At 28.2% G+C, this 21,028-nt stretch overlaps 1 protein-coding gene across 1 annotated transcript in view; it reads right to left on the bottom strand.

Moving 5' to 3' along the window:
* The window catches only part of LOC129916857 (scavenger receptor class B member 1), a 55,171-nt gene extending 39,913 nt beyond the window's left edge, over positions 1-15,258 (bottom strand). Inside the window, exon 1 of the mRNA XM_055997048.1 lies at positions 14,912-15,258. Coding sequence (XP_055853023.1) covers positions 14,912-14,930 — 19 coding nt within the window. The 5' untranslated portion in view covers positions 14,931-15,258. The remainder of the gene's footprint in view (positions 1-14,911) is intronic.
* Between the last annotated feature and the right edge of the window lie 5,770 nt (positions 15,259-21,028).

Raw genomic sequence — 21,028 nt, 5'->3', positions numbered from 1 at the left:
TTCCGCTAGTTTATTAATTTAAAACTTCCTAAATTTGTATTGTTGTTGCATGTTAGCACTTGGCGCAATAGTAGGTGCGATAGACTTGCACGCCAGAGGTCTGGGTTCGAATCCAAACCTCAACCATCCTTTATTTAATCTCTTTCTACTCAAATCAAATTTTTAAGTCCCGTGAAAATTCGACTTAAAGGGAGTCGACTAAATTTTTTGTTTGATTTTATTTATAAATTATGATATTTTTTATTTTATTTTTATTAAAATTTATTGTATTAAAATAGTAAAAAATATTCGTTTAAACATTTTAAATAAAATTAGTTTTTTTTCGCGTAAAACGGCAACGCCATATTTCCTCAATCCGATTTTTTTGAGAAATCTAAAATCACAGTTTATTTAGAATATATAAAGACTATTACGTACAATAAATTTAATCGAAATCGTCGAAGCCGTCTTCGAAAAAAATGATTCAATTTATGATTTGTTTAATAACATTTAAAATTGATGAGTTAAATCTTTAATTAACCCCGACACCAGAATGTTCTGGCACTGAAAAACTGTCTCTTAATGAATAAACTTGTCAGTTTATATGATTTCAAAAATTGTTTAACAAAATTTAAATCTGACCACCCGGAGGCTCGGTTGACAACCGTTTTGTTTCATATTTTATTATTATTATTATTTTTTTTATATGATAAATGTAGGTAGGTATCTTAAATTAAAAAAAAAAAAACAGGAATAAATAAATTCCTTTTCATTTAGCAAAATCTGCGACAGTGGAAAATTTCTTAAAGTTAAAATTAGCATAGAAAGATAGCTAAATAGTTTTTTTTTGTTTCATTGTTGTTTTTAAACGTTTATAATCTATCTTATTACAATCGTTTTGAAAGTTATTAAATATTAATAAATTTAATTTGTTATTATTTGAAGGAAACATTTTTCTATTTTGTTTTTTTTTTTTTTTCAAACAGTTCATAACTTTATATCCTTAATTAGACGAGTTTTTGTCTATAGTAATTAATCATTCAGTTTGATTATTTCAATCAAATTAAAACAGAAGCAAAACTGACCAGGGTTTCCAATCATGTAACACATTTAGAAACGTTTAAACACTTAAACGTTTTTTTTTTTTTTTTTGTACCTGTGCTTGAATTTATGAATAACCTTTAGAGAGTCAATAAGTTATTCATTTTTATAGATGGTTGATTAATCACTTTTATAAGAATCTTTTTTTTTTTTAATCGATATTAGTAATAAATGTCAGCTAATTTAATTACGCTCAATTGTGCCTCAAATGATTAGACGATTAGACCCCATGGTTTTGTATTATAGTAATTAATCAGAAGAGATTTGCATTTTAACGTGTGTCATTTTTTGTTTTTCAAAGCTAATGATTTAGAATCTTATATTAGTTAATTAGCTCACAATGCACTTTGGATTGTTTGGAAATATTTAAAAAAAAAAATAATGACAAAGAATAATACGAAACTTTATAAATTGAATGCGTTTACAATTTCTTTTTTTTTTTTATTCGTCACAATTGAATTGGGACATTAAATTATATAAAACTGAAACGAAAAATGCGAGCTTGCGAATAAATTTTTGATTGTCCTACATTTTTATTGGGAAGCGCGAAGGTGTCATGAACTTTGGATTTATTATTTATTTTTGTTAAGTTTGGAAAAAAAAAAACAGTCAAACCCGCTTAAAAATCACATGAATAAAAGAACTAGAAAATTTGACTATAAGCGGGTTGTACCTGTATCCGATTGTAATGAACAATTTAAACCGTAAAAGTTATCTTCTTTTTATAAATTTATGCCAACTGATAATGTGATACTAACCGATTAGTGGACTTAACTGATGTGGTGATATATGGGTTTTACTGTATCCAATCGTTGGGCTTGGTTTATTTTGTTTTCGTTTTTTTTTTCACAACAAAAACCAACAGATTGTTTCTTTAAGAAGTTTTTTTTTCAACTTAAAGTTATTGAAAATAGAATGAGGTGAATTAATTTTTGTTCAGTATCCATTAGTACAGCACAGTACAGTATCCAACATTACAGTACAGTATAGTAATATTCATAGCTATCTAAATAAATTTAAATCTGTACAGCATTCAATACATACAAGTCTTTGCTGAGTTCACAAAAGTTTGTATTTAGTACATTAAATCCCTTACTCACGAACTAAAAGAAAATACTCAGTACACTTAATTTGTACTCAGTACATAAAAGTAGTTCCCTTAAAATTTTAGTTCATAAAGCCTGTACTGTGCACATAAAAGTCAGGATTCAGCACGTATTGCTAACCTATTGAGTACAAACCCTTTGTCCTTTAAGTAAATTTGTCTAAGTAAATTTAAATTTGAACTGCACCGAACACATACAAGTCTGTACTGAATTCATACAAATTTGTATTTACCTTTAAAACCTCTACGCACCAAATAAAAGACAATATTCAGTACACAAAAATTTGTACTCATTACATAAAAGTATTTCCCTTAAATTTTTAAGTAAGTTTGTACTGTGCACAAAAAAGTCAGGATTCAGTACGTATTGCTAACCTATTGAGTACATACCTTTTGTCCTTTTTTTGTCCCAAAAGTCACAACTTGGCAAACATCTTATTGATTCCACAAAAATTAAATATAATAATGTTCATGGACTGGTAATCCACAAACGAAAGATTACATAATAAATAATAAAAAAAAAAAAAAATGATAACAAATTCTGTAAATAGCACTACAAGTAGTGTAGTTGAACTGAGAGTCATCTTTGTAATAAACTAGGTTACATCAAAGCTTTCCAAACTGTCTATTTTAATCTTAATATACGCATTACAATTTGTATTTAAAAAATAAAACAGTAATTGTAATGGAAATTGAATGAAAACAAGTTCGAAGAACCATACAAATCCATCATTGAAGATTATGTATATTAAAGAAATTGTTGCTCGGTATCAGTTTTGAGGAATTCTACGGAAAATGGAGTGGAACGTAGTGTAAAAAATCCACAAAAATTGAAAAATGAAAATTTTTTCTACCGTGAAGAATAAATAAATAGCAAGTGTTTAAAAAAAATTTAATTTTACCTATTAAACTCAGCTTGGATGAATGGGAATCCACTGAAATTACAAAAATGAATACGTTCCACAGGCCATATTACCAACTTATGCAGTATAACAGCATTGAAAAATCTCCAAACACCCACACAGAGAAAAATAGACCACATAAAATAGAACAAAAACAATAAGATTTCTCTATGGTTTTCATCCAAGAAGGAAACCTTATTAAAACAATCGGGTTTTCCTTATTGTTTTAAAATCTGCAAAAAAATAAAAAAAACGATGACCAGGCTGGGAATCGAACTGGAGACTTCAAATCATTAGTCGCCCACCTTACCACCTGAACCAACCTGCCATGAAAATATTGATCGCGATTTTTGTTCTATTGCTAAGTTGCAAAAAAAATCAACTTTTCAGTCAAATTTTAATAAGATTTTCTCTATAAAAATAATAAGAAATCTCCTTAAAAAAACCTTATTAATCGTTGATTTTAATAAGATTTCCTTATGAAATGTATGGACGGTAAAACAATATGGCAATCTCTTAGTTTTTAGCGGGTCATATTTTTCTCTGTGCAGCATTCACTGAGAAAAAGGGCCGTGGAATGTTACATATTATAAAATTTCCACGCAAACGACATTTTTAATTGAATACTCAATTATTTATAATAAATTGTGGAATGTATTCATTTCTATTACACGAGAGGTGAACAGGTGAAATTTACTCCAACTTTGAGTTTGTCTATCATGGTTTTTTGACATGAAAATCTAATACATTCTACATTTAAATACGAAACAAATTGTGGAACGTATCTATTATCCAATTGTATTTAAGAAATTCCACGGGAGTGACATCCGCAAATTGTTTGACATTTTCACAGTTTTCGCCAAATCATGCAAAACATTACAAAAATGATGAAAAAACCAACAGAGACGATAAAATTTATCATTTGACATAATTTTTCAACAACAAAAATTGTGGAATGTAAATTTTCAGATATGACCTGTCTGTTTTTCTAGTGAAATTTTATTTTTCGCATTCTTTTGTTTCATCTTTACCGAATCACCTTGAATTTAAACAACATTTAGTACGTGAATCAGCCAGATATTCTCTGCATTTGAGTGATCAAAATAAAATTCTCAAGGTTTTTACACTAAAATATATCAACAAGCGGTGGTGGTGGCTTGTCACCAAACTTCCGAAATCGTGCGTTTTAATGCGTTTCACTTCTTATTCATTTAAGTCTTCACCATTTGTTGTTTACTTAATTTAACTAATAAATTGTATAATAAATCTCCAAAGTAACGTTCCCAAATTTATATCAATTGGAATTCAGGAAAGAAAAAAAGTTCATAGATATTTCCTAAATCAATTTCAATGACAAACTTCTTATATAATTTAGGACAAACAAGGTTTTGTTATTGTTTGTGTATCATCAAAACATCAATTTTTATAGAAATTGCATTGCGCATTTCCGTCAACAGAAGTTTGTGTAATTAGTTCACATTCCGAAACGTAATTTGATAAATATACATTACATATACTAAATTGTAGATTTTTTTAAATTTAGAAAAAAAAATCCAATTAAACACATTGTATAAACAAGAATTTAGTTGAATTATGTATATAATACACTTTAGTTGATAGCAACAAATGATAGCAATGTAACAATATTGTTTTTCTTTAAGCAAAGCAAAAAAAATCAATGTTTTTTTATTGAATTCTTAGTAATAAAGTATTACATCAAATTTATTCTGCATAATTTCTTTAACATGATACATGTGTAATGATTATTGTTTATTGGTTTTTAATTGTCCCTGGAATTATAATTATACCCAGCTTGCGCGAGTCCACTTTAAATAATAAAATAAAGGGATAGTTCTATATACAGTTATAGGGTAATAGTGGCAATAGTTCCTTATAGTGGTAATAGTTCCTTATTTAATCACCTATAAACTTTTTAAGAGGTTTTAGAGGTTGCATGAGCGTTTCATATCTTCCTTAACCTTACTAGATGGCGCAAGTACATACGTTCATAATCGCCAGTGGGACATAACTTCACAATTTGACTATGGACTTATGTCCCACTCAAATGTAATAAAACTCCATCATTTTGTTTAAAAAAAATGGAAAACAATTTAAAATTTTTAGATTCATTGTAAAAAAAAATAACAAGGCTGCGGCTCATACAATAGGATTTAGGGTGGGTAGAATGTTGCATATGCATATATGCAATTTATATATTTCATTAAGGTGGGGCATACGTCCGCTATGAACATTATCCCTGGCCACATACGCTAGCCTAAATTTTTCATCGAAACAGGGCCATACAAAAGTTAAGTTTTGCGCGATATTAGCATTTATCATACATGGTATAAAAAGAGAAGGTATGATCACGAGAAAAAAGTCTGTATCGAGAAATGTCAGATGAAAGAAAAAAATATGACTTTTTTTGACAGCTGCTCTATTGAAGTTGTTGTTAACAAATTTATCTTGGAAATTGTTGTTGCTTTTGACTTTGCCAAATTAAACGTCAAAAACTTATTACTCCGTTTTGTAAAATGGCGATTCTAATGATCATACCTTCTCTTCTTATGCTTATCATACGACAAATTCAATCAGCCAGGATGATGTGTTGAAATTCTCCCGGTTCTAGATTATGATGGCCGATTTCATAGACATACATATTTAACAAGCTTTTAAACTTTTCAATTACGTTATTTTGTTTGGAACAAAAGTCATTTTAGGATGTAAAAGCCTGATAAATATTTAAAAGGGCTTTATGAAATTTGCCATAAAAATGTATGTACCTAGGTATATTGATTAGTAAAACATGTTTAAATGAAAAATCACATTACAAGTAATTGTGTGAACAATATACACAAAAATGTCAGAAAAAATTCTAAAAATGTACTAAAATTAAATAAAACATTTTTCAGCCATTGTTAATAATTGTTTCTGACATTTTTACATTAAAAGACTGTTTTTTTTATTTTCTGTTTTGTTATTTTTTTAACTTGTTTCAACTTAATTTTTATAAATTTTTTAATTTTTTGTTTTTTTTTTGATTTTTTTTTTTTAATTTAATGACATTTTTGCCTACACTTATTATGTCATTTTCGTTAAAAAGAGTTTTAACTGACTAAATGTACCCACCTATTAACAATGAAAAGGAAGTATGTAGCTATCATACGAGGTTTTCATTTTCCAGTCATGAAAATACTGACTAAACTTACCCAAAAATTGTTGACAGTTCACTATATGCCTTGGTTATTTGGTAGCCCAATGCACTACAAATCCATAAATTTTGTTTGTATCATTTGACAACTCCTTCGAACTTATCTCACTGGAGAATCTCCGATTACCAGTAGCGAACGATCATTAGCCCCATTCCATTGGAGGTAGTAGTTTATTCATGAGTAGTAGTAGATTTTTACTTAGGAGATAGGAATGTGTAGTTGTTGTATTAGATTTCTACTCCAATGGAACATGTCTATTTTTTCTACATTTGTTTATCTTTTATTATACTTCTTCTCAATCTTCTATTACTTTTTCAATCAATCACTAACAATAGTTGTCACCAGCTCCATCCTCCATCATATTGAATTTACGTCAAAAGAATCGATTATATTATCGATAAACGATAACCCACCAATTTAATATTTACAATAATTTAGAAAGGAACTATAACCTTACGACAGGTGGTTATTATACTCGTAACTTGAGCTATTACACCTACCGCAAATAATGGTAAATGAACAGCTTTGGTAGGTATTTAACTTAGTAATTAAAACCGGTATTTTGACCATTAAAATAAAGTGTCTGACATGACATTCCTATATCGGGTCAAACTATAAGTTTTCCATCATAAAGCCATCATCATCATCGTTTTTTTTTCGTTGAAAACGGTTATTATACTGCTAATTTGACTTTAATAGTGATGGGTGCTGAGTTTGTTAGCAGTGTTGTGCGATAATTTGATTGTATATGGAGTGAACTTTTAAACTTTTAACTGATACCCTTTTTGTAGTTCGTATAATTTGGAAAGATTTTTTTTTTCTCTTTTATTTAAATAGTTAATTAATATGTTTTGATATAGACTTTGATTAGCTCTAGCAACAAATCAAGTTAAACAAAATCAAGAAAAAAAAAAGTTAGTTATGCTACATAGTAATAAAAAACTAGTTTAAAACAAAACGAAAAAAAAAGAGAAAAATAAAATTTTACTTGGTCGACCTTGAAGGGGTATATTTATCGTATTCCTTTTTTTTTCTCTCTCTCTTTTTTGTTGTTTTTCTTAATTTGTAAACAAACAACAAAAGAAAAAGATATATTTTTGGATGTAATGCGTCGTTATATAATTAATTAAATTTATAGGAAATATTTTTTTTTTCAATTTTGCCGGCATTTCCTTATAATCTATCTATGATATACCTGTTATCGATTTTTGTTCATATTTCGAACTGATATATTTCGAGTTAAATAAGGTCAAGTTCATGTGAATTTTATGATTGATTAATTATTTTTTTTTTTTTTTTTGTGCACTCTGTGGAATGTTTGTTTGATAAAATATTCAAATTTAGCGCAAATACTCGTATATATTTATCGAGACCATGGTAAAATAAAATATAATTTCATGGTTTGGTTTTTTTTTTCAGTCAAGACGTTTGCTTGCCGGATAGTCTTAGAGTAGGTCGAATATTGGTTTAGTTAAAAATATTGTTAATCTAATGACTGACGTGAATGATTTTGATATAAAAATCTGATTAATAAAATGATAAGTGATTTCGTCATTTAAAGGGAATCCCTTTTTATTAATGAGTAATAATAACTGGTACGAATAGCCGAAATAGAGTGGTTTTTATTGTACCTACAACCTAAAAAAAATCGGTTAAGGTGGATCTAAAAATAAGCGGATTCTTTATTGAAATTAAGCGGATTTCTGTATGGTTTTCTCCATAGGCGGATTTAGGGGGGGGGGGGCACGGGGGCACGTGCCCCCCCCCCCCCAGAACTTAAAGTTCATACTTAAAGGAAATCAAACTATAAGAGTTTTAAAAATAGGTATATGAATAATAACAGAAAGAACTTGAGTAAAATTCTTGTCTATTTCTGGCTGAAAATGCGAATTTTGTTGATTGTTTCATCCCTTTCCCATGAAAAGCTCCACCTCACAAATAAATAAACGATTTTTCGATTTAAAAAAAAGTGAATTTTCAAAGTGATTTTGGTGAAAAATTTTGATATGGACATCGAATGACATTGAATGATATAAAAAAAATAATTGTACCTATATGCAACTCTATTTTTTCATACAGAGTGGTTAAAAAATTTGCACTTTTTTCGTTGTTTTTTTTTCAACATTAGTGTTTTTAAAATAGCAGAACACGTCACAAAATTGCATAAACTATACATTATAGAACTGCAATATATGTAGAACAAACTTGCATTTCAGAAGTTTGCCCAAGTTTGCACCCCGAAAATAAAGACCCCTTGAAAAAAAACTCCTCAAAAGCGACCCTTACTTATAGATTTTTATAAATATTATTTTATTGAGAAAATTTCTCCAGGGATACCTTTAAAAATATGTAAAAAAAATAGTGTTCCAAATTTCAAAAGAATCGGTGCAGTAGTTTTGAAGTTATGAGGAGCACCGGCGTTGAAAACATTAGTTGTGGGGATAACGATTTAAAGTTTTGAACTCTGGACTAAAAGACTAAAACGTTCCTAAGGGTAGTATTAAAATACTTATAACTTGGTCAATTTGGCTCCAAGAGACCTACGATTTGAACACAATATTCTTGAGGTATAAAACAATTTAACCCCTTGTAGCCCCATGTGACATTTCTGTAACAAACCGAAAAAGATTGCATAAAAGCTCTACAAACTATTTTTTTTTTTCTTTTGAAGCTTCTAATATTATAATCTTTAAGTATTGCTTTATCGAAATAGTACTTCAAATTTCTAATAAATAGCAGCAATAGTTTTTAATTGACAGTTAATGTTGAAAGTTGGGATTTTTTTGAAAATAAGCAAATTTGTATAAAAACTACGAAATTCAGAAAAAAAAATAGTTTTTGTTAGTAAACCCCACGGGGTTTTATTTTTGGATATTAGGAAAGTGCCTAAAAATTAATATTAGATAGTTTTTTGCTTGAATTTTTGAATTTTTATATAAAAATAAATTATTTAAACTTTTTTTTACTCCCAAAATATCGAAATAACTAAGTAAATAATGACTTTATTGAATTTTTAAAAAATACGTGTTTTATTAAAGATAAAGGCCAATCGATTGACTTATTAATTTTTAAATTTACGACCTTGGGTTACAAAAGGTTAATGCAAATAAAAAAAAAAAACTGGGTTTCCCGGCAAAAAAGTAGGATTCAGTTTTTTTGTTATTCTTAGGAACTTTAATATTTATTAGAATTAAGTCTTTAGTATTTGACTAAAAACTACTAGGTCATTAACTAATGGTATAATTATGTCCATAATATTGCAAAATTTTATACAAAATCAATTAAAAAACGTAAACATTTTTTTTTTCAAAATTTCATCTTTAAAACTTAATTTCTCAAAATCTATTTGGTGAAACAACTTAAGTCAAAAAATTAAACAAAGAATAGATTACTAACTTTAATATAGCATACTAACTTTAATATACGTGCATTTTCTGATTTTTTATATTTTTTTTCTTCCGGCTAATCCAGGAGTAAGAGGGTTAGCACTTAAGTGGCTTTTACTGTAACAAGAAAATGAAAATTTTTCCTTCCGAATAACTTTTTGGTCATTTGGTACCTATTTGATGTGGGAAATGTGCCTAAATATTTTTGGCCAGGTTTTAGACCACTGTGGGTCGTTAAAATTTTCTGCTTGTTAGTCAGTCGTATGGTACTTCACTTTATTTCTAACTGTTATTGCTGTTTTTTTTTGCCAATCCGTCCCTTGTGCCCCCCCCCCAGAAAAAAATCCTGGATCCGCCCCTGGTTTTCTCCCAAGATGACTTCTGTCTTAAATTAAGCGGATAAGAATCTTATAAATTTCTTGAATGTGCAAATTCAAAGAAATCCGCTTAATTTAAACGGAAAATCATCTTATTTTTATGTCGAAACATTTTAATAGAAATAAACACTATTAAAGCAATTTTATTTCTACTCGGTTCATTTAAGATGAAAAGTAATAAAATGATTGAAAGCGGATTAGCGGATCAAAGCGGATTCCACTTATTTTAAGCGGACATCGAATTGTTCTTAGGGGGTGGGATTTAAGGTTGACATCATCTTATTAAGGTGCCATTTTTTCTTGGTGCAGCTTTTGTTTCTCTGAGATGAAGATGCTTTTGCTTTGTATGACAGTAAAAAAACTTCGAATTTGAAGCAGGAAGTTCTGAAAAGGACTGCAATGTTGGTCTGCCGACAGAAATATGGAGACAGACATAAAACATACAAAGTCTTTTGGGAAGATTGAATGGTATAACCTATGAATAGATTGAATGGAACGAAGAAAACTCCAAAACACTGTAAGGCGCTTAAAAAGAACACAACTAACACAAAACCAACATGGTGGTGGAATGATGAAGCTAAAGCAGTTATAAGCCTAAAGAAAATTGTATTCAAAGCTCTAAGGATGAAATGGCGCCCAACATAAGGTCTTTTAGCCATTGGGCACCTTTTAATTTTGTTTTAACTCCTATCCCTATAAATACAAGGTATTTGATCGTTTATACTTTCTAGTAAGCCATAGGTAGAAGACCAGTTTGTCCAATTTTACAAGAAATGTTGTTAGGTGGTATGAAGGTTATCTCCAGTCAGAGAGGGGAATATTGAAGAAGTGCTTGTCTTTGGTTGGTTTCCATTGAATCAGTCTCAACAGCATTTGGATGGTCTCAGAAATGGAATAATACATTTACAAATTGGGAGCCTCCGCTTTCTGAAGTCATCCCGGCAAATACGTGAGAACGTTATGGTGCCCTCAATATCCAGATCGTAACAGATGAAACCCTGCTTTTGATGTATGGGTCACAAAGCATCATTGCATTGATGATTCAATATAAATGTTAGTCGTGTTTGATGTTTGAATTATTTTATTGTTGTTTTGGAATTTTATTGAAATAATTTCTTTGTCAAAATATTATTTATTTTATTACATTTTTTTTTTAAATAAACCAAATCCTGGAGCTTAAATATTTAATATTTTGTATAATTTTGAACAAAGAATGCTATACCAATAACATGTTGACACAAATTATATGAATATCAACACATATTTAAATAATTTCACAATTATTATTTGCGGTCATTTCTAATTCTGTTCGTTTTCTTCAAAAGAACAACAAAAAAATAATGGTGCGTCAGTACTGAAAAACGTAGTTCAAAATTCTTAAAAATCTGTTTTCAACATAGTTCATCCAAAATCTACATGTGAGATTAATATATTGGCAAAAAGGACGTAAAACCAATAAGTTTCAACAATATTTAATCTTTTAGATGACTTATCAAAAGCTTAATTTGTATGCTTCTTCATCTACAGTTTAACAGTGTAACTTGACCCCTTTATTCCTAGCTTCTTTCTAAAAACTCTTCTTTGTTTTGAAACACTTCAATTTAATTTGTCCACCGACCCGCAGACAAATTCGCATAGTTTTGCATTTAAATACTGGTGCGATCTAATGTTTCATATACTTCTCTTTGATATGAGGTGACATTTTATTTATTCAATAAAAGATACTTATCTGTTTAAATAACTTGAATGATAAATTAAATATACCGGTTAGACTATTTATTTATATACATTTTTTTTGCACAACAACAACAACAAAAAAACTGCTGACGACACTAAAAATTATCTTACTATTCGGACCCTGTTTTGAAAAGACTAAACATTCTCTATAACATATTCTGTACCTGTGAGGTCTTCATTTAACAGCTAGAGTCGTAGGTTAGGTACGGCTGATGGCTGATGGTACGGCATGATGCCAAAACGAATAAAAAACTGGTTCTTATAGGATTAACATTTTTTGTTTATTTGGAATTTATATTTTATTTTTTTTTCTTATATTATAATAAGAATACGCCTTTTTATTTGTTTTTATTTAAACATTTTTAAATCCATACCATCCCGCATAGTATCAAATGCTAAATTTGCCTTAATAAAATTAAAAAAAAAAAAAAAAAAAAACAAGTTCCAAATCGAATAGCTTTTTTCTTTGTGCTAATATCTGCAGAAAAATAATACAACAATAATTGCGATATAACCAATTCCAATGCGAGTTCAAAGAAGTCGATTAGACCCATTTTATGTGTATCAACTCAAGCGAATCGTAATAAAACTGTAAAGTTTGTAATATTATATATCAATTGGATCAGATTTATTGTTGCTGCAACATTTTGTCGCAACATTATGTGCAGAATTCAATAAAAATTGTTTTTTTTTTTCTTTTTATTTGAATTAATGATTATAAATAAGTGAAACAAAATACCGGTAGTAGTTTTTTGAAAAAAAAAAAAAAAAATGGGGAAACAAGTTTATACTTTGGAATAGTTTAGGAACAAATATTTAATTAAACTGGATGGTTAACATGTGGTTAACTAGCCTGGTGCTTTAAAAATGATGATATAAATATTAGGATAATTTTATGTACCTTCTCTTTTTTTTTTATAAGAATAAGAAAAATTTAAAACTGGAAATAATTATGTTTTATATTTTATCACATGTAAGTCTTATGACAGTAATAACCTAAATGTAGGAAAGGGTTGTTTATTTAATGATTGCTTTTAGTTCAGAAAAGCATTAATTACCGAAAACAAATGAAAGTTTATGTCAATACCGTTTTTTTTCCTCCCTTAAATAATTAAAGTTTTGGAAAAAAAATATATATTGTTCCCTGATTTGTTTTTGTTTCCTTTAACGAAAAGCTTTAATTTCAAACGGTTACGAATATATAAAGGTGCTTTGAAATACAATAAAAAGAACGTGCGATCCGGTTGTGCATAGACCTTAGGCTGCCATTGCGATAGCTGTTTTTAATCACTCTGCTCTCTTACTCTTGCAATATAGCTGCTCACTGCTCCTGCTCAGTTTTCAGCCTTACAAAAAGTATCCAATCCAATCCAATTTGCTGTGTTCTTTTTTTTGTTCTTATACAATGATAAACAAAAAGCGATCAAGTAAAAATGTTCTATGCACTTAATGATTTCACTGCTTTTATAAGCTATTTTATTTATAAAATGCTCACTGCTATCACTACTCTTTAAATATAGATTTTTAGCTCAATTTTATTTGCAATATTTTTTTCTTTTACGCAAAAAAAATTTATTCGCATAGAATTTTGGCTTCTTAGAAAAATAATAAAATGTTAAAAAATTTTTTTTTTGACAAAAAATTTTTAATTTGTAATTTTTTTGAAATTTAAAATGTGCATTCATATTTTTAGAACCCTGTCATTTCAATAACTTTATTTAAAAATTAAATAAAAGTACACACTATATTGAACAAAGTTTAATTATTAAAAAATATTACTCCCAAAATTAAAAATTACGTTTTTTTTTTATTCTGTTAATTGTTCAATTATAAAAATAATGCAATTATAAAAAAATCACCCCTGACCTGAACTTCATTTGGAACGATGCTGTATCTTAACCCGGAATAGGACGATTTTCTAAGTCGCAAAAATTTATCTCCAGAGGTAAAAATATTGCACGATTTTAGATTCTAAGAAATAAAAAACTTCAAAATTTAAAAAAATTTGAGATAAGAGTTCAAGGTCGTATACATTTTAAACGATCATGAAAAATTGAAGATTAGAAATTGTCAAAAAAACAACCTTGCCAAAAAATACAAAATATAAATCTTTTTTGTTTCCGCACGTGCCTTTAAAGTTCCTAAGCCTTGGACTACATAACCATTTAATAGGTTGCCTGATAAGAAGTTTACTACAAAAATCTATTAAGCAATCATAAACACATGTTTTTTTTTTTAATAAACAATGGATTTTTGGGGCACCCCAAAAAAATTATGTTATCTTCGTCACAGAAGCTGTTTGATTTATTTTTAACACAACCTTGATTGAATGACATTGTTCCAATAAAATTATTAAACAAAATAAGAGCCAGATTAAAAAAATACAATAGAATTTATTTTTATTTATCTCAATATCTCCTCACACGATTTTTATAAAACTCTCAGGTTTTATGCAGTAGATTTCTACTTTGATTTTACACTCTAGTGTCTAGTCTGATTGCTGTAAGACTTTGGTTCATTCAATTTTTTTTTTCATCTTTTCTTTTTTCTCTAATTGATGGGAAAAAAATCAACTTTCGAAACCCTTTATTTCAAGATCTTTTTGATCCACAGAGTGCCGAGCTTTTTTTGCCCACCTCGTAGTTATCATAGTTCTATGGAAGCTGCAAACTTGGTTTTATCTATCTATGTTGTAAATAAGTGGCCTTGTTTTTACCGACTTCCAAACAGGAGGAGGTATTCAATTCGTCTGATTTTTTTTTTTTTATTTTTGTTACCTCATAACTTTGGACTAAGTCAACCAATTTTGTTAATTCTTTTTGTATTGGAAAGCTGGTGCCTGAATTTCAATTCGCCAAGTTATTGCTCTAGAAACTATGAGAAAAACCATAAAACTCAGTTTTGATCCATGGAAGTTGTTTTTTTTTTTTTTTTGATAAAAATGATTATTAATTTAAAGTATTTCAACCCTGGGTTATTTACCAGGACTTTCGTAGGATAATTTTGAATTTTGTCCCTTTGAATTCATAATTTATTTTAAAATCGCCTTGTTTGACATCACATTTAATTCGTACATTATTTCAATTTTTAGAAAAAAAAAAGATTTACTTACTTTGAAGACGAATAAACATAATAAGTTTGTACTTATCCTCAAATACTTAAAATGTCTCAGCAAAAGGCTTTTTTTGTTGTTGTTTTAACTCCAAAATATTATGGTATTCCAATTTTATTCCAGTTTATATAATGCTCGCGTCACAAAAAAACACAAATCCAGGATACACAGGATAATAACATGAACATATCACTTTTTCTATTATTTTGAATATTGTCAATTAATTTCATATAAAATTTTTTTTTACAATTTTTTTATACATACAAAATTTTAAATTTTTTAAAACTTAAATTTCCTATAGAATATTTAAATTCAAACTGAAATTGTGTTAAATTGAAGAGAAATATTTATAACATTGCCGACAGCAGCGCATTCGGCAGCGTTATGAAAAACCATCATCATCAGAATTTAGATTTTCTCATTTTCATGCAAATATAGTTTTATTAAATATATATAAAAAATAAACTTGCTGATAACAAAATAAACTGAACTAAATGAGAGAGCCTTTGAATCTCAACTTTAACATGCTCCAATAATAAAAAAAAAATTAAAAACAAATAAAAAAAATTGAATCTGGGTGAGTATAGAAAATAAGTAAAAAAGATAAGGTCTTGTCTCAAGTTGTTATAGAGTGTTATAAAATAATGTCCAATAACACGGTGTAACACTCAAAATATACGCGGGCGGAGACCTATCACGTTTTGTAGAGTTAGTCGCACTGATTACGAAACGGTATTTAAAAAGTTCCTAACACCCCCAAAATCTGGATTTAGGGGCAAAAAACTGTTTTTTTCACCTTCACCCATTGAAAAAAATCTAGCTTCGTCAATTTTTTACCCATTTTTGATTTTTTTTTACAGTTTTTGATAGGAGATAAATATAATTTTTCAACAATGTATGAAACATGTAACTCGGTTAAACCAACTAGAATTTATGAACTGTCAAAGTTCAAAAATTCACTTTTTTTTGTCATTTACCCAACTTCGACATCAAATTAAAGTATATATTTTCACAACAACATGCTGTTTTAAAAATATATTCTAAAATAATATTTATTTCCAAATCAAACGAGGTATTTTTTATGAAAATCAGTTTAAAATTGGCTTAGAAAAAAAAAATTACGATTTCAACCCAGATACAGAAATTCGAACTTTTAGGTATAGAACAAAAATGTTGTTTTGGCACGTAGTAGGATAACTTGGGCGCCAGGATTTGATAACGGGTTTTTGTAGAGGAGTTCAATAAAAACATTTTTTTCTTTGGGAGGGGCGTCTATCTCCCCCCGTTTAGGTGGGAGGGGCAGTTTTCTAAAAAAAAAAATAATCAAAATAAAAAAAAAAATTATTAAAAAACAACGGCAACACTTACAGTTATAAATGATACCATTTCCGAAAGACAAAATTGTACATTTAATTCTAATTTTTAAATCAATATATTATAACCAATAGTTTTTGAAATAATCGATTTCGAAGTTAAAAATAGGCGAAACAAAATTTTTTTAAACTCATTTTATCCTATTTTTGTCCAGACTGTGAATTTTAATAAAAAAAATTACTCACCCAGAAAACTCTCTCAATTGATTCCTTATCGCACAGTGAAAATTATATGATTCTATGTCTTCTAGTTTTTGAGAAAATTGAAAAATAAAAACAAATAAAAACAAAAAATATTTTGAAAAAAGAAAAATCTGATAAAATAATTTTTCAATTTTCTCGAAAACTAGCAGACATAGAAACATATATGTAGTTTTCACTGTTTGATAAGGAATTAATTGAGGCAGTTTCGTGTGTGAGTAATTTTTTTTATTTAAATTCACAGTCTGGACAAAAATAGTATAAAATGAGTTTAAATTTGACGAAGATTGATTTTTTTCAAATGGGTGAAGGTAAAAAAAAACGTTTTTTGCCCCTAACTCCAGATTTTGGGGGTGTTAGGGACTTTTCAAATACCTTTTCGTAATCAGTGCGACAAGCTCTACAAAACGTGATAGGTCTCCGCCCGCGTATATTTTAATTTATGTTGCTAAAATATTTTTCGGTTGTTGAAAACTCTAATTTTGTTGTTAAATCAATTTTTAATTGATTCCAAAAATATCTTTATATAATTTAAATGAAATTCAGACCTAAAAGTATAACAAGAGATAAATTGCAAATATGAAGAAAAATAATAATTTCAGGCTTATCGTCTTTTAAATTCAACATGGATTACAACTTAACTTGAAATAAAACCATTAACTTTGAAGAATAATAGGAATGACTTTTTTAGACAGTACGGCAGCCAGCGCGCCACGGTACACTGTGGACCAAATTTTTTGAAATGCTCAAAAAATAGTTATGATTTTTGCCACCAAAAATTAAAAACGTGACCACTGTACACCAAATATTCTTTGTTAACGTGCTTTAAATGTAAAACATTACCTCGTGCATCCCTTAGACTAATAAACAAAAAAAATAGACCAGCTAGCGTGGTTTCAGGTCAGAAAGTTCATACGGAAGCAAATATAAAAAATAACATAAATAAACAGAACGAAATTTGGAAATAGACAAAATTGTCGTTGTATTTTGTTTATCAAAATGGGTCATTGCAAATCAACAAGGAATTTCAAAAAATCAGCTTTAATATTACGTAGAAATTTGCCTTCGTGTTTGGATTCTTAGACAAAAAAATCCTTGAAATTAATCAAAATTAAAACTTCGTCTCTTCTTAAATACCATGACACGTGCTGAAAAATCTCAGATAAACAATAAATACTATGATATCAATTATAAATGTTATCTTCTGAAAATCTAATATCATGAACTTGAGGTAGTCACCAGCACATGTAAATTAGTTCATAAGTAAATACAACTTGAAGCGTGCAGGTAAGATATTTACGCCATCATGATAAATGAGCCAAACAATCAGATACAATTTATTAATTATTTTGTCATCGTTATCTTTTGTGTAATGTTTTTTTTAATTTTTTTTTTCTTTAACGATAAAGTGGCGCTTAACTGTCTGGGAGACTCTGTGAAAACAATTTATTTACTTAAATTAGTCATTTGCTTATACAAACAAATTGTTTGCATTGTGTATACAATTGATAAAATAGGTGAACAGCAATTTATTACAGTCAACAATCTTATCTTTTTATCTTAGAGCAATATTTAGATGAAGAAAAACAATATTTAACTTTTACTTAGTAAAGTATTAGCTGTTTAGTGAAAAAAGTGTTAAAAAAATAAAATGCACGACTGATAAAAGAATCTGTAATATTAAAGCTTTCTATGGAAAAATATTGAGAAAATATTATCATTTGATTTTTTAAATAATAATGTAAGAAAATATAAACTTAAACGATGTTTTATTTATTTATTTTAAAACATTTTTTTTTCAAGTTTTTTTGATATACCATAACTCTAAAAAAAACTGCTGCGTCATTAAAGATTTATATTGTTAGAAAGTTGGTTAATTTAATACCAAATTGGGCTTTCCAATGCCTGCAATATGTGATTCTCAAATCGAGAAAAGTGGGCAGTAAACATTTTGAATCGGTTTTCGACCACATTTCTCAATGTGGAAGTAACATAAAGTAGGCACAGGTAGACTTTTCAAAAACGTTCACCGGCTTCTATAGTAGACATCAGTCGAACAGTCAAAGCCGTTTATTGGATATACAGCAATAACCAAAGATTATATCAGTAGCATAAAATAATAAAGTTCAATTTTAAAATTCCAATGAATTATGGGGCACGGTGGCGTATACGTATTTTTTTTTTCCTTAAAAATATTTTATTTGTCAATGTAATATTTTTATCATTAATTATTATATTACCTATCATAATTCGAAAGAACTTGTATTTTGTGATCATTTTTTGATTTTTTAAAAGATTTTCATAACTGGTCATTTGAAACTTTTCATTTAAGGTGGAAACAATACCAAGCCCCGTCCTAAATTTTTGTGAATTTCATTTGAAACAAACATTAAATTCTGTTTCAGATACATATCTAGAAAAAGTATGCATTCGTAAGCACTTTAAAGACAAATTTGCATGAATCTGAACTTAAAGTTTGGATTAAGCCTCTCAAAAATGATTGTTTTACAATAAAAACTCTTTTACCTATTTGATCTTTAGATTTGCATTTTCATTTAAACGTATGTATTACTTTACCAACTATTTTTTTTTTTTTTTTTTTTTTGAGGACATATCAAAATTTAGTCAGAAATTTTTTATTTAATTTTAAAAATAAAAGGCAGACATTATATAAGGCGTCAAATTTATTTATTTATTTATTTATTTCATTTCATCAATTAGATTACACACTTAATATATAATCATAAAGACTACTGAATTATATATATTTTGAATATATTCATTGAAAAACTAATAGAAAAATATAATATATAATGTTTTTTAAACTTAACCACCAGGTTGTAATATCGTTAAAATGAACATTAAATGTTTTTTAAAAGTGTCTCGACTTACTTGAGAAAAAAAATCAATTTGACTACAAATCTTATTAGATTCTCTAATACATCTTGTTAGAGGTTCATTTAATCCGTAATTTACTCGGTGAAAAGATTCATGGAACAGATAACGAATTCGTAACCCTCTAGACGGAGCATACACTTTAACAAGAGACAAAAATTGGGGGCAATTAATACGAGATGTAACAATATCACGTATAAAGACAATTGAGAAATATTTACGGCGAGTTTCGAGAGACTGCAAGCCTAGAAGTTGGCATCTAGTTTTATACGAAGGCATTTGAATATTCCAGTTAAGACGGTAAACTACAATTCGCGAAAACTTCTTTTGAATGTTTTCAATTCTCGTAGAATGAACATTATAGAAAGGGTTCCAAATTACACTGCAATACTCTAAGGAGGATCTTACATACGCATAAAAAAGTGACATCAAAGTAAAAGGATCTGTAAATTCTTTTGAGTTACGGCACACAAAGCCAAGCATAGAATTAGCTTTAGAAACTATAAAATCAATATGCGGAGTAAAGCAAAGTTTGGAGTCAAAGATAATTCCCAGGTCTTTCTTTTCTTGGATTTTTGAGAGTTTTAAGCTTTCAATTTTATATTCAAATTCTATCGGTGACGGGCTACGAGAAAAACTTAATGTTTGACATTTGGAGACGTTTAAGAAAAGCTGGTTATTATCACACCACTTAGATAAGTGGAGTAGATCTTTTTGAAGAAGAAGGCAATCATTTTGTGTTTTAATGCAACGGAAAATTTTAATGTCATCAGCAAACATTAGGCAAAAGGCATTTTCTATGAAATCAGGGATGTCATTTATGAGCAACAGGAATAGAAGGGGTCCCAAGTGACTCCCTTGTGGTACTCCTGAAGTTACATGAATAACATGTGACCTTTTTTAACAGATGGAAATTATTTAGGTTTTCAAATACCATAAAATTACTTAAATTTGAAATTAAACAACAAATAATTGAATTTAAATTAAAAGACGTAGAATCTACTCCAAACATTTGAAATTAATGCTGTTTTTGCTCGGCCCAATAAGAACTATGGTTCCCTTTTTCTTTTTAATTTTGCGTATTTATTATGAATTAATTTAAATGGGAATTACATTTACGTAAGTAGCAGGTTTTTTCTATGTAAAAAATGTAAAGTCAAAAGTAAAACATAAATTACATTTTATAAATAATACGTTCTTCCAAAAAAAACCTATCACCTGCTCCTAATATACCTAAAACAACACATTGGCAATTAATTTAGCTTTTGTCCAAACAAAAACCCAAATAATTCTGGTTTTGTTTTTTTTTTGCATATCACTTTTAATAAAAAAAAAATATACAAAATTTATACAAAAAGCCAGAATTTTTATTTTTTATTTTTTTCAAAAAAAAAAAAAAGAACAACAAAAAACCAACAGAACAAGCCAAGCCTCTTTTGATAAAATAAATTCTAAAAAATTTGCTGTGTCATTAAAGATTTTTTTATTGTTGGAAAGTTGGTTAATTTTATTTTCAGGAACTTAATCTCTACATAATAAAAAAAACTTTGTAATTAAATTAATAAAATTAATAATTATTCTTCAGATGTAGGTTCTCCTCTGATTTTTTAGATAAGATTAATTTACTTAAAGGTCAGTAAATAAGCTA

The sequence above is a fragment of the Episyrphus balteatus genome, chromosome 3, assembly GCF_945859705.1.
Source record: "Episyrphus balteatus chromosome 3, idEpiBalt1.1, whole genome shotgun sequence".
Classification (NCBI taxonomy): domain Eukaryota; kingdom Metazoa; phylum Arthropoda; class Insecta; order Diptera; family Syrphidae; genus Episyrphus; species Episyrphus balteatus.
The sequence above is the reverse complement of the archived record's forward strand: the minus strand, read 5'-3'. Positions and strand labels throughout refer to the sequence as shown.